This window comes from Brachycentrus maculatus, unplaced genomic scaffold (genome assembly GCF_059751285.1).
Source record: "Brachycentrus maculatus isolate JH-2025_06_01 unplaced genomic scaffold, ASM5975128v1 h1tg000129l, whole genome shotgun sequence".
Classification (NCBI taxonomy): Eukaryota; Metazoa; Arthropoda; class Insecta; order Trichoptera; family Brachycentridae; genus Brachycentrus; species Brachycentrus maculatus.
This window is the reverse complement of record NW_028280882.1, coordinates 221,213-236,706: the sequence shown is the minus strand read 5'-3', so window position 1 is coordinate 236,706 and position 15,494 is coordinate 221,213. Positions and strand designations below refer to the sequence as shown.

General features: G+C 33.7%; 1 protein-coding gene across 6 annotated transcripts in view; it reads right to left on the bottom strand.

Annotated features, from left to right (window-relative positions):
- Nucleotides 1–15,494, bottom strand: part of step (cytohesin steppke) — a 149,486-nt gene that overhangs the window by 3,090 nt on the left and 130,902 nt on the right. For all 6 annotated transcript variants that reach the window (XR_015837560.1, XR_015837558.1, XR_015837559.1 and 3 more), the window contains exons 4-8: nt 4,468–4,666; nt 3,758–4,019; nt 2,321–2,439; nt 1,301–1,412; nt 596–726 (exon numbers count right to left, since the gene is read on the bottom strand). Coding sequence is in view for 3 of the 6 variants with exons in the window: in XM_088260209.1 (XP_088116335.1) it covers nt 596–726; nt 1,301–1,412; nt 2,321–2,439; nt 3,758–4,019; nt 4,468–4,666 (823 nt within the window). In the remaining 3 variants the exon portion in view is untranslated. The remainder of the gene's footprint in view (nt 1–595; nt 727–1,300; nt 1,413–2,320; nt 2,440–3,757; nt 4,020–4,467; nt 4,667–15,494) is intronic.

Below are 15,494 nucleotides of genomic sequence, written 5' to 3'. Positions count from 1 at the left end.
CACTTCATTGAAAGATTATTTTTCCAATAAAATTCTTCCGCAATTTTGGCATAATATGTGAAAAAAGGCTAAGCAATAAAACGTTTACGTATCAAAAATTATTTTTAAATCTAAAGCATTTAACTATTTTGATAGTTTTTGTGAATATAAAAGTACTGTTTTGTTGGATAATTCTAATTTTGCTCCTAATACACTAATATCTTTTTTAAAAATTGCGATTGAGATGTACTACCGCATCCAAACTGGATTTTTAATTTCCACTAAAGTATTTTAGAGTAAAGAAAATAAATGCTTATTAGTATTTGAAGTGGAGTAATGGACTTTAAAAAATAATTTTGTAAAATTTCCTTCAATTACAGAGATAAACCGCAATTTTTCATGCACATTTAATTTCCCATAGCTTTAGCAAGTAAGTACTTGAAACATTAAATGTTAACTATCAATTATTAATGTATTTTTCAAACCGAAAATTCAAACGTAGTTTTCCAGTGTTCTAACCACTACACTACATAGGCAGACAATCCTTATGAGTGAGTAACTGAAAGTGCAGTTCAATTTTGAAATAATTGATGAATAATAATGAAATGGTACTAACCTATATACAGTGTGTTTTCCTTCTACCACCTTGCCCTCGGAATCTGTTTTACACGCTTTTATCAAGTCTCCGCCACAATTGGCGTACAGCTCTAAACAGTGCGGCCGTTGTCTGTCACAAGTCGCTCGGACCTGAAACCATATTGAGATGTGTCAGAAAAAATTATATTATTATTTACCAATAATAATTAAAAATCTCTAAATAAGTGGAGACAAACCCAGGATTTGTGAACAAAGATTTAATTAAACAAATATTTTTTAAACAGCTTTTTGACTGCAATGGCAGCGCCGTCTATTGAACTTAACAGCAACACACGCAATACTAAACGTTGCTCATGATACACAGCGTGCTTTTAGACAACTGCTGAAACATGGCACTTTCAATGTTTATGATCACATTGTTATTTCAATATTTTTTAATATTATTTTTTTCACAAGCAATGTGAAATGAAACTAGAAATGTGTGCTATCTCTTTTCTTTATTTGCCATTTAACCAGACTTAGCCACGAAAACATGTGGCTGAATACAGCTGATTCTTAATTAAGTGATGTTATGTTAAATGAACACATTCAAAGTGGTGGGGGGGGGGAGTAATTTGCTTTATACATATATTTTTTCTTATCGGATGAAAATTCCACAAAACTTTTGCATGTGAATGTGTTAATCATATAAGCTATAGTATTAAATATATAAATGAAGACTCACGGATATATTTTCAAGTGGTATGATTCCTCTAGGTTCCTTATCTGTCGTATATTCAAAATAGTACAAGCAGTTATCATTAAGTATAAACCATCTTCTTTTCCACGACTTGTATCTGAAAATTATCAACACACTATTATAGATACACAAAATGATAGCTAGTGATTAAATTAAAAACTTTTTTTGTATCAATTAGCACTTTAATTACATAGTAAACTAATTCAAATCACCTTTGTAAATATATTAAAAATACAAGAAAAATTACTAATCACAAGATATACGTTACTTTGGACGCAACCTTTTTCACCTACGGTTAGCAAACAGTCCATGACACCTTTTTTAATTTCCCTCACGTTTGTTATACAGTTTATGCAGTACATAGCATGGTACCCAAGATTAAAAACTTCACTTTTCTGGACCCAAGACTAACCAAATAAAAAAATATATTTCAATTACCCAAAATTACTACACACTCTAATATAAGAGATCATATCGCTCAATCCTTTCAACAACATCATATATCAAGAATTGTCAATTTCAGTTGTGCATGTTTTCGAATGCCCAGATAATGTACTATATCCTAGCAAAAGCGGCATATTTTTAACTTAATATTTACCCGCTACAGCGCAGAAAGTTTTGTTTTTGCATTTTGAAGAAAAGGTATTGTTTAATTATTTTTTTAAATATGTATACTAAATATTTTTCAAATGGAGAAAAAACATTCAGGTTTTACTTAAAAAGATATGTTGCACAGTAAAAAGTTCAATAAGTGGGTTGATATTTATTTTTAATACATTTCATTATATTTTTAAACTTTCAAAATGATCTCCTGAAAAATCAAGTTTTTTTAAATATGACGTTGTTGAAAGGAGTGAGCGATATGTCAAATTGATTCTAGTTTACTTAATAACTAGGTGTTTAATTAGTACATCATTTACACATGATGAAATCTTACAATAATTATTCAATGAGACACAATTAGCATTCAAAACATTTGTATAAGTAATTTAAAATTGAAATTACCTTCCACCCTGTTTCCATAACCAGCCTTCCTTGTCAGGATTAAAGAAAGTGTGCATCAAGTCATTTCCATCGTCTTCTGGTATTTTGAAAGGCTCCGTTTTAATGGAGTCATACAGAGACTGAAACAAAAACAAAATGATAAATGAATAATTACTTTTTTATTATCAACATAGAAAAGTCAATACTGTTTGATTTTTTTTTTTTAATTTGTTAAATTACATGCAATATCTAAATGATTTGAATTGATAGTTTTCAAATAAAATAAATTAACTTTGCTTAATTAGTCCGCCTCCATAGTGTTATTTAGCTACATTGCTGGAGGTCCTGGGATTGATTCCCAGGTGGGTAAAATAAACAAGTGTAACTTCACTCTAATATTTATTTAATATCACCCTGGACTGGTATCTGAAGGGCAGTAAGTGGTAATGGGTTTCAACTTTAGCTACGTGATAAATGACAAGCGTTTACTGGATAACAACTGTTGAACTAATTAACCACTTGACAGCCGAATTTTGGTAAGAAAATTAGCCAGTGCAATAAATCATCATCAATAAGTCGAAACAAGACTGCTTGAACACTGCTCGGGTTAGTCAATAGATATACGGTACATAAATATATTTGGCTTAGGCAAATCAATACCAAGAAGTCGGAATACAAATTTTCCTGAAAGCACTAGTAATGTAATATTAGCACTTTGAAATTTGGTGTTGGAGGCGCATGCTCCGAATTGCATGGACAGCTAGACGCACCAATGAGTCCATTCGCCAGGATCTACGCTTAGAAGGCTTGACTCTGGTCCATGTCTGTACTCGACGGATTCTCCAGTTCTTTGGACACGTTGCGCGTGGCAATGAAGATAGCCTGGAACCACTAGTTGTGATCGGTAGCCTGGAGGGAAAGAGAGGGAGAGGAAGATCCCCCACACGATGGACCGATCAAATCAAGGTAGCAGCCGGCACCTCGGTGGTTGGAGCGCTACGTGCAGCGCAGTCAAGGGATAACTGGAGAAGAGTCATTGCTTCTGCAAGGGTCACAAACCTCAGCAATGAGGAATAAGACGGAGAAGGAAAACTAGGGCTCATCGTTACAATGCAAACTCCTAGTCCGAGTCACACTCGGGCTAAACTGAGAACTGGTTAATTTATTGTTCAAATGTGTTATGTAGGATATAATGAAGGGTTTGTGAGTAATTCTAACCCTTATCCGCACCCAATGGTGCTTGTCTTGATAGTTAATTGCATGAAGGCAAGGTGATCAGCCCTGCCCTTCTTGTACCAGTCCAGGGTGATTTTAAATAAATATGAGAGTGAAAATCGCCCATATTTATTTTGACCCTCCTGGGAATCGATCCCGGGACCTCCAGCACGGTAGCCAAACGCGCTGACCACTGCGCTACGGAGGTGGACGTAGGTTGTGAGTAATAATTAAGGTAATCACCAATAGCAGTTCTTGCGGCAGGTCGCCCCCGTTGTTGATGCCCCTGTTCATGTTGATGAAGTGGTCGGGCGTGGGCTTGTCCTTGACGCTGGGGTTGTGCAGCGAGGTGTTGAGCATGATGATGGCGAAGCTGAGCACGTAGCAGGTGTCGGTGTTGGTGAAGATGTCCGGGTTCAGGTGGCAGTAGCGCTGCGCGAAGCACTCCATCATGCGGTCGATCTTCTGCGCCTCCCCCGGCAGACGGAAACTCCACAGAAATTGTCTGAAATTAATAAGGATATCGTTTATTTTGTTCTATATTAAAAATATTGTTAACTTTGTGGTATGATACGTGTTTCTATCATCAGGTCTACATTTGACCCGATGATGGAATTATTATTCTGAAACCCATTAACATGAAGTAGTGTTTTTAAATGGTACTACACAAAGTGAACGATGAACGATGAGGAGATGGAAGAAGGTTATTCACAACATTTTGAGTGTGTCCAAATACTTGTTCACAAAATCTGGATTATCTCCAATTACTTAATTTACTTACTCCGGATTAACTCTTTATGTTTAAAGTTACTATAATTTCATGTAATTCATGAGTGAAAATTCTAGGCAAAAACACTCGCTGTCTCGCTAGAGGCATGAGTTTATACATCTCATTGATTCTAAGTTGGCAGTGAAGTTACTTAGGTGTATGATTTTTTGAATAATGATCTCACCTTAATGCTTGTACTAGAATGAGGTCCGTGAAGTCGTGAAGATCAACAAAGGCTTTGAGAACTGCCTCGTTGAAGTCGTGTCTTTCTCCGAGGTAGTCCCCTATGGCAGTCTTATTTAGTCCCTCTCCTTTGTGAAGAAACTGGGCAACATCTTCCGGATTTCTCTGCAGTAGGCCATTTTCATATAGATACTCGATTCCTGAAACAATGATATATGGATATTATAGAATTGAGGAAACGAAAAAACTAAAAATAATTTTAAAATGATTTATATTCTACATGATTATATACATATAAACATAAAGTAATAATAATATTGGATAATAATAATAATAATGAATTTGGATTTGGAAATAGCGCCATTTTCGTAAAATAATACCTCAAGGGCGCTTTATGTTGCTGTGGCTCATTCTGGTTAAAACGAAAACAGTTAAATAAAAAGCACAATTCTAATATGCTTACTTTCACAATACTTGTGAAGCAATGAAAATATTAAAAACCTATGAAACAACAATCCAATCGAAAACATTAAAAATGCTCGTATAAAGTGACAGCATCTGTCAAGAAGCACGCTGTCCACCATGAGAAATTTTTGATGCTTTTAAATTCAACAGATAGCGCTGCCATTGCGGTCAAAACCCCGTTTTTACCTGTCACTGGTAAAAATACCTGTCACAGTGTATAAAAACACGCGCGTATTCGAATGCAACGTTTTGTCAAAATTTAAAAGCAATCGATAAATAATTTTAGGAGCTTTAAGATTTTGGACAAATGAACATAAACAAACTAACTAACCATCACGCCGCTTCCCCGCAGGGGTAGGCAGAGAGAATCGAACGCCACACCACTCTGTCTTTGCAAACATTCTTTGCCTCTTCTGCATTTATGCATCTCCTCATACATACCCGACGATTATTACGACTCCTGACCCGGCCGCTTTCAAGTATTTGACATACCTGATTGTGCCAAGTTTATATATTATAAAATAACAACTTTATAATTTTTTTATGTATATATTTAGTAAAGAAAAATTTTCAACATTTTTTTAAACAAGAAAAAATAATTCGAGTGTGATAAGATTATTCTTACGAATTGCAAAGTAATAAAGACAAGGGATGCTAAAATAAGATGTGAAAATTGATCAACAAATAGATTGCTCAGCACGGAGGTGATGGATGGTGGACCAGGATGGGAGAGGGTCCGGCCCATATCCTATATATCTCATTACAGGGGGCCATATATCTCTCTGGTCAAACCCTTTGCTGGTTTTTGGTGCTCCTTAATAAGACGCGAGACCAATAAAATAAATCTTAGCAAGAGGCGTGGGCCTCTAAAACCCGCGGTGTAAATTGTTTGAAGGGAAAAATCGGACCGCCGGATATAATTCGAGAGAGCATTCAATTTATCCATTCTCACCAAAACAAATGTTGCATTTTGCTATTTTAATTTATTTAAAAGTATTATTTTTTTTATTTTTTGACACCTCATCAAAGATGAAGAAGAATATGGAAGTCTGGGCATTTACGGGGCTTACGACCGTCATAGGCTGGTTTAAGTGATCACTTTACACACGTGTAACATTCACCAATTCTACCCATTATTGACAACCACACTACTCAAATTCTTGGAAGTTTTATATATATGAACCAATTTAGAAACCTTGTTCATGAATCACTAAAACTTAACTAGAGACATCTATTGGTGAGATGTAAAGAAGCTTTTTATTAAGCAGAAACTCTTATATTAATCTTATATTATTATTATTATGTAAATGCCCAGACTTCCATATTCTTCTTCATCTTTGATGAGATGTCAAAAAATAATATGAAAATAACTCCTGTAATTGGAGATAATCCAGATTTTGTGGACAAGTATTTGGACACACTCAAAATGTTGTATTTAAAAGTATGTAAATATCACTCCACGAAAGTCGTATACATTTTTAAAAAAAAATAATAACATACGTAAATTAAACATTCATTACAGCTAACCCCATATAAATATATCATATTTTATGTAAACATTACGTGAATTTAAAGGTAAACGTAAGCTTCTTATGCTCAACGCCACGTAAAAAAAAGTCAGCGTAAATAGAATAAGTCCGATATACTTAAAAGTGGTGCGATTTGGTGACATATGTTCCATATTTTTTTTTTAAAATATAATAACTGCAATAAACGATTGCATTTTTACAATTACCATACTAGCTATACCCGGCCACACGTTTCTGTGGCCCAGGTTAAATGAAAAAAAAATAGCAAACAAAAACGCGTGAGTATTCGAATGCAAAGGTGAATAACTTTAAGAGATTTTAGATTTTGAACAAACGAACGTTAATATTTTTATTTACATAGATAAAAAAAATGAAAGAAAGAAAGAGTAATTAGTGTGTGTGTGTGTGTGTGTGTGTGTGTGTGTGTGTGTATTATAAAGTACAGTTACTAAAAAACGACACATTAATATGCATTTAATATGAATATCAGGCCAAATTAGCTACTCGACGGAATGCCATATTTATAGGGTCGCCGGAACCGGAAACGGGAAACTTGTTCCTTTGTAGTGCGGGAAAAAGCGAATCCTTCCACCCTGCCAACCCTTTGTGCGGACACCCTCCCCGCGGACGGAACAATGCCTAACGACAGGCGCCGATAAAGGCACTTCCTAAAACTTGCGTCCGAAGCGCTAACGATCACCATTTACCCCCCAAACGATCGATGAATTTACTACAGGATAACATAAGTACGACAAAATTTCTAAACAAAATTCACTCGATTATATCTTAAAGCCCAGCATTCGTTAAGTCGCAACCTAATTTTCTCTAAATTCAGGTAACATTTTACGTAATTGATTTTTTTATAAAACACCGTTTTAGCATTGAAAAAATAAGTTTTTCTTCGAAATAATTACATGTTTTTGAAAAGAAAAGAGTTACTGAAAGGTAAGGAGTTAAAAAAAATATGAAAATATTTTTTTCTTTATATATTCTAAAAAAATATCCAATATACATCATTTTAAAAAAAATCGGGCGTGAACAGACATGTGATCTGGTGGAATGAATTCTGTGTTAGCGAATATCTCCTTAATAATCTTCGCCGACCAATCGAGGGAACCGATGATCTCGATATGAAAATTTAATCAAAATTTGACAAAGCCAACGAGAAAAGAATTCTAAAAACTTTAAATTGAGTTTTAAAAGAAATCGTTGTGGAAATCTCATTGTTAAAAATATTTTAAATTGCGTCTTTTGATAAATAAAACGAAGAAAAAAGTTTCGCCGAAATTGTTAATGATTTTGTATTGTATAAACTTTAAATTGATGTTGACGGGGATCAAAATGATGCCGAAGTCTTTTAAAAGATGAAAGCATCCATTAAAATCGAAATTTGAATAAATTTCCTTTTTTGTTCGGTAGGTATACTAGTAGATGCCCGAATTCACAAATAATATACTCCTCATATAGGATAAAAGAAACTGTGTCATTGTTTAAAGTGCACGAGTCGCATACAATGCTACCGATTTTCAAAAAGAAGCAGTAAAAAGTGTCACAAGTGTCACTTTCTCTAAACCCCGAAAAGCGAGAATAAATTATCGTAAATATTCATGTCGGATACTCCACTCCAGACTGACAGAATAATGGTAAAGGCGGATTAAAGAAAAGTGTAGCCGCGAAAAAACTCCAAATGAAAGTTAGTCACGATTTACAGCCATCAAAAGATTCGTCTTCTTTCACGCGCCCGAAGAAACGAAAAGTTTACAGAAAAAATTAAGAAAGAAGAAACAATCGACCGCTCGTATCGTAGGTAAAAGCGGGAGAGCTAAATGACGATTAGAGAAGTGAGATACTTTTGATCTACAAAAACAATAAGCGGTAAAAATTGAGTTAATTTACAACCTGAAAAAGTAAGAAAAGAAACGGCTTGGTGAAAACTACGAGCGAATAAAATAAAACAATGTAATTAATAATCAATTACCCGCAAAAGTTATAGTGAATATTTCACGTGGCCCAAATTTTCTACTCGCGATGAACTCGCAACTGGCCTGTTTTTCAAGAGATAAGAAATACAAAAGGCAAACAAACATTATATTGCAGATACAAAGTGTTACACCATGTCTGACTTGAGGTACACATACACACGCTACTAATGAGCATGTATATATGCACGCTTAAAACGAGCATGCTCTCTAGCCTATAAACATTTTATTTTTTGACATATCATCAAAGATGAAGAAGAATATGGAAGTCTGGGCATTTACGGGGCTTACGACCGTCATAGGCTGGTTTGAGTGATCACTTTACACACGTGTAACATTCACCAATTCTACCCATTATTGACAACCACACTACTCAAATTCTTGGAAGTTCTATATATATATGAACCAATTTAGAAACCTTGTTCATGAATCACTAAAACTTCACTAGAGACATCTATTGGTGAGATGTAAAGAAGCTTTTTATTAAGCAGAAACTCTTATATTAGTATGTGAGATCCGAATCCAAAATTATAATCACACACATGAGAAACGCCAAAAAATACCATTTTCATTTTTATTATTAAGCTTATAATTTGACCAGATAATTTATTTACAACATTATGCTATAAACATTTGCTTGAAATTAGCATGCTCAATTCAAATACTCCATAACACATGACATTTACTAGCAAAGCTCTCTTCAAAACCAAGCGGTTGTTCGTAGAGAAATTAGTAAAAATAATTATTTTGCTTGCAATGCAATGCGTCATAAAAAATGAAAATCATAAGCAATAGGACGATTGGGGTTTTCAATTTTTGTTTTTATAATTTTCAAGATTTTAACTTTTGTTTTTATAATTTTCAGTCAGATTTGGGTCGTTTATGTTAGTTATCAAATATTAATATGCACTATTTCTTGCTATATTGTTTATATGTAGGGGCGATCGCGAATTTCAGAGACATTGATTGCTCCGATATAAAGTTTTTTTTTCACTGATTCTACATTTAATTGTTCCTGATGGGACACGAGTTTACACTTAGGAGTAACTGCGCTATAGGCATCGAATCCATTAAGAAAATTGAATTTACATTCATTGTCACTGTATTAAAGAAAAATCAAAGCAAAATACTTTTTTAGGGAAAGTGGCTATGAAGTTACAAGTTCAAATGCTTTTAATCTCCCCAGTGAGTAATTTTGGAGCGAAGTCGCGCACCAACGCCTTCTGCGAACAACTAATTCATACTAGCATGCTCATAAGCAAACCTGTTCACACTTATATTTTAAATATTAAAATCAAAAACTGATTTTAAGGGTCCACTAAGGTTTATATTTTTTCCTAAACAAACATAAAAATAAAAAGTCTTAACAATAGGGTATTAGCACTCGGGAGGAATATCTAATTTAACATACTCAACCTATAAAGGATAGTATAAGGCTCGTTATGTGTTTATAACAGCCTTTATAATCAATATTTTCATTCATCATTTTCTTTTGCAAAATTCGCCTTCGTAAAAACGTTACTTTCGTAAGTTGGTAACGAATGACGTCACAGAAACGAATCCACACTACTACTATAACAGCTCTTTAAAGCAGATACATAAAGGGATACGCCCCATAACACACCCAATGACGTAAAATTTGATGACGTATAGCGGTGTCCGTTTTTCGTTTTATTCAAATATCTAAGGTAAAGCTTAATATCTACCTTAATTCTCTACAGATTTCAATAAGAATGTTACCACATCATGAAATCCATTGTTTCGCCTTGTTAGGGCATTATCAGATAATGTAAGTAGAATACCAACAATTGAACGACTGTCGATTTTTGAGTATACTCAAAATGAGCATGCTCATTTCTAGCAAAGTACATACACAAATGCTACTAAGTAGCGTTTGCTCAATAATGGCATGCTCATATGCCAGTAATGAGCATATGTATCTAGGACCTTTACAATATCGTAGATACAAAGCGTTACACCACGTTTGACTTACAAAGCAACCATTATCCTGCCGCGGTATCAAATAACATACAAACGAGAGAAGAATAAAGGCTCCTCGTATCGAACAAAATTAATGACAGTAATATTATATCCTGTCACATAAAAAAATAGTAGAAAGGAAACGTGAAATCCTAACACACGCGAACTGTAACAACGTTACAAGGGCTCTGACGTCAACAAGGCGAGTAAACTGAAATATAGATATAGTACAGACGAAGGGAAAATGGAATGGCGTCACACCCATCGACGCAGGAAAAGAAACATGACCGGAATAAGTTAATCAGGAAAAGGATAAGGAGATACACCTTGTACGAATTGTACGACCAGGAAGAGATATTAGGTAAAGAAAACTGAGGGAAACATACAAAGAATACTCGAGATGACTGATAACGCGACCGTTTCTGAAAGGCTAAATCGAATAAAGTACGACACAAAATACTATATTTTTTAAGCCATTTACGAAAGCAAAATTTACCAATGATCTCGGCGTTTTAGATAAAATATCGATTGCAGGAAATGTAGGCTAATCATTACAAGATTCTAAAAACAATTACTGGATGTTATTAGGATTTTTTTTTTATTATCAAATAATCCTCATAAAATATTGCTATCTATATTATAAAGTACATAGCGGAGTCCTGGTTTCAACCCTAATGCATGGAAGTGGAGAATGGAGTTAGCAAAAGAAAGTATAATAGATGTTCGAATAGTGAAAAAAGGAAAGAATGCAAGGCTGATATAAGCATTATCGATAAAATTGAGAAAGGTGTGTTGAAATAGTTTAGACATGTGGAACAAATTAATGAGGGAAGAACGATAAAACAAATATATGAGGCGAATGTAGTTAAAGATAGGAGCACAGAAAGACTGAGGTAAACTTGGCATGATCAGATATATCAAATTCACGAAAGCAGACAGGTCAGGGGAGTTGAAATAGCTGGCGGGTGTGTATGAGGAAATGCATGAATGTGGAATAGAGAACAAGTAGTATTATGGCGATCTATTATTTCTGCCTACTCCTGTGGGGAATCAGCGTAATAGTTAGTTAGTATTATAAAGCACAATACAATGTTTAACAAAGCCCATTGCGGAAAAGCAGCGTGGTGTTAGTTAGTTAGTTAGTCTCATAAAGTACAATACAATGAAAGACAAGGGTATAATGTGATCAAAACATTGAAATCTCTCTCCCTCAAACCACAAGTCGCGAGAAATATGACTGACGGGACAACGCAGGAACTGACAGCTCGAGGTGTGGGTAATGGATTCCCAGACGTGTGCAGGATCAGGCAGTCGGCTCGGGACAATTCAGAGATTAAGGTCCTCGTCTCATCCTGAGACGCATTTTCTCAATTCAGATGTCCGTAAATCCTGACAATCATTAGTTTCCTAACAAATCGTACGGAATGACATCTGACAGAGAGAGAACAAAATAGAATAATTAAATTAAAACTTCTCGTCCAAATTTGAATGGATAAATGGATAAATGGTGATTAATTAATCGTGCTGTTCAAGGCGAGCTTATTTTTCGACACTTCTTTTATTCGGTAGATGAAAAGCACTTAGTTTTTTCGAAAACTAATCATCCTAAGTATGGTGTTCATTGATTCTTGATTACTTTATTCGATTAATCTTCGCTTCAATTCTAATTAAAACAATATGTAGCGTTTTGACGATCAAGGATTAAATGTTTTTCACTCGTGAATTACACGAAATTATAGTAACTTTATCTAACTTACCATAAAGAGTAGACCCACTCACATTCATAAATAGGCTATAAAACTTATTAAGTTAGAGCATAAGCAAGAACATGATAAACGGTGTTGCATAAGCCATTTTAGCTAGATTTCAGTATCACTTAGACATTAGGTAATTCTAAGGAAAAAAGCATTCTTCTTGGAGGACTACCACGCTCTGCCCAATCTACCCTGCTATATCCGTCGTGTAATCTGGTGTTTTTTTATTACAGGTTCCACATTAAAGGATTTCGTCGTAAAAAATCTTTTGAAAATACCATAAGAACACGAAACCATTGTCAAAAATACAAAGAAATACAAGCAACCAAAAATCAGTGTTGAATTTTTATTCGTTCCCTGTGTTCGTCGTTTCGTTTTAAGAATTAATAGATCTCAATCATATTTACAACATTTTGAGCGTGTCCAAATACTTGTTCACAAATCTAGATTATCTCCAATCATAGGAGTTATTTTTCATAGTATTTTTGACATCTCATCAGCGATGAAGAAGAATATGGAAGTCTGGGCATTTACGGGGCTGACGACAGTCATAGGCTGGTTTGAGTGATCACTTTACACACGTGTAAGACGTGTACACGTGTATAAGAGTTTCAGCTCAATAAAAAGCTTCTTTTCATCTTACTAATAGATGTCTCTAGTGAAGTTCTAGTGAATCAAGAACAATGTTTCAAAATTGGTTCATATATGTATATCCTTATATATATAGAACTTCCAAGAATTTGAGAAGTGTAGTTGTCAATAATAGGTAGAATTGGTGAACGTTACACGTGTGTAAAGTGATCACTTGAATCAGCCTATGACGGTCGTCAGCCCCGTGAATGCTCTATTCTTCTTCATCGTTGATGAGATGTCAAAAATAATATCAATAATTTTTAATTAAGGGAAACCAATGTTCAACCGATCTCCAATGGTTGAATAATCCATATAAATTCTAACACAAATATCATGATCGAAAATAATAACGCCTTATAACTGAAAAAAAATGAAGTCCAAAATTGAAAGGACCACATTATTTTGTTATTTTTCTAACAGTACCGATTGGAAAGTGGATCTGTAATCTGAGACAATAATCTCACTCCGAAGAGAATATACAAATGATCAATTTGTTTCAACATCAGAATCTAGTGTGAAAAGTATGAATTATAATTTCCATTGTTGTTTAATGCGGCACAAAGTCTGTGCTCATTCTCAGCCGCATTGTACAGGTGTAATGTTTGCGGAAAAGGTATCGAAAGTATTGGAAATAAAACATAATCATTAAAATAATAATACAGCTTCATTATAATATATTTCAATGAAAGGTAACAGAAAAGCGACGTGATTTATTGTAAGATATTAACAATAGTAATAAAAAAACGATCTTTGATTTTTAATTTGCTTATCGGGGGCACTTTCACATGTTTATTTAATAAAAATAATCACATCATAATATCAAACCGAATATAATAGGAATATAATAAGGCTTATACGAAATTTTAACGCGATCTTTTAAAAGTAGATACGTTATGACCGATATCTGCATTCATTGTGAAAATACCGCTCTCATGCTGTCTAAACTTGTGCATATTTGAAACATTATTTATACATTGAAATACTTGGTAAATACCAGTATTTATAGAAATCTATTGTGACACTCGATTCGGTGCATTTCGCATCGTATTAAAAAAACGTTGCGGAATTCACCGAAACGTATCACAAGAGACGATTAAGGGTTAAAATAAAACAATTTTCCAAATTTTTAAGAGACACGTGTCACAAAAGATTGCAGGAAATAGTGGTATTTACCAAGTAAATTTTAAAATTAAAAATAGATAGATATTACCAGAAAGTTACTGGAGAATCAATAAATTAAACTATAACCATAATTTATATTTGAAGCACTAACATTATGATTTTCCATTTTATAATTAAAATGTAACATTGTTTTAAAATCAGATAGTGTTTTAGTATTAATCAGTCTTGATAAAGAAGAGGTTAGCTTCGAAACCGGTAGACATTATAATTAAGTTATAATAAAATATTTATAGTGATTTTAAAACAATGTTACATTTTAATTATGAAATTTTAAATGTTTACATTCGTACGATTTTTGTGACACATTTTCCCTAAATTCTAAAGGCATCCCATAGATCATCGATCAAAGAACGCAGGTAAAAAAATAATACTAACATAAATACCACGCAAAGGAGTTAAATCTCATTTCAGCGAGTATACTCGTAAACGTTTCACAAGAGACGATAAAGGGTTAAAATTAAGAAATTTTTGAGGTGACGTTTTAGGCTAATATTTTAGCACGAATATAAGGAAAGAGGGTCTCAGACTCCGGTTGCCTTCACACCCTTGAACCACTGGCGCGATCCTGTTATACATACCAATAATTTCCACTTAGGCCGTCTTACAAGACCTTGTTAAGGAGACACTTCCATTTTCACAGCGCTAAGGAAATGTTTTATCTGCCCTACCCTCGTCCTCCGCGACACAGAATACTGAGCCTTAAGGAAGGTGGACATAAGGCTAAAAATGCTAAAGCAGAGAGTAAGGGAATTTGTAGCTGTGTGTTAAGGGGGCTGTTTTGAAACCCACAAATTCACTTTGTTCGCCAATTCGAAAATATGTATTCTAAAAAAACTTATAAAAAACTACCGCTTTTTATGGGTTTCAGGTGCGATAGAGATTTATTTATTGTATGTATTTTCCAATTGAATGAATTACATAAATGTGTGAAAAAAATACTCAGTTTATTTCTAGTAGCGAAGCAAAATATTTAGTTAGTCTCAATTGATCAAAATCGGAACTTTAATTCTCCAAATTTCCATGTTAATTAGATTTTATTGGTTTTGTGTATTTACATTTTTTTAAGGTAGGATAATCGATAGCCCACAACTGATTTTTTTATAAACCCAGGTAACATGTAAAGAAATATAATTTTTTGCTTAAAACACCGTTTTTGTATTAAAAAAATAACTTTTTCTTTTAAATAAATACAAAGTTTTGAAAAGAATAGAATTATTGAAAGATAAGGAGTAAAGAGAAGTTAAAAATCGATATGTATTCTTAAATAAAATTGTGTGCAGACAACAAAGTATGGCTTCTCGCGCAGTGAATTGTATATTTGCACACATTAACTTTTTATTTATAATATATTCATTGCGTTTAAGAAATAACTTAAGTTATTATACATAAATATAAGTAATACGTGGAGATAAGACTTTAGTTTCGCAACGAAATTTGAAAAAAAATTGCATTGAGATGAATAGAAGTAATTCTAATTTAAAATAATGACTATCATGGGTCACCGTT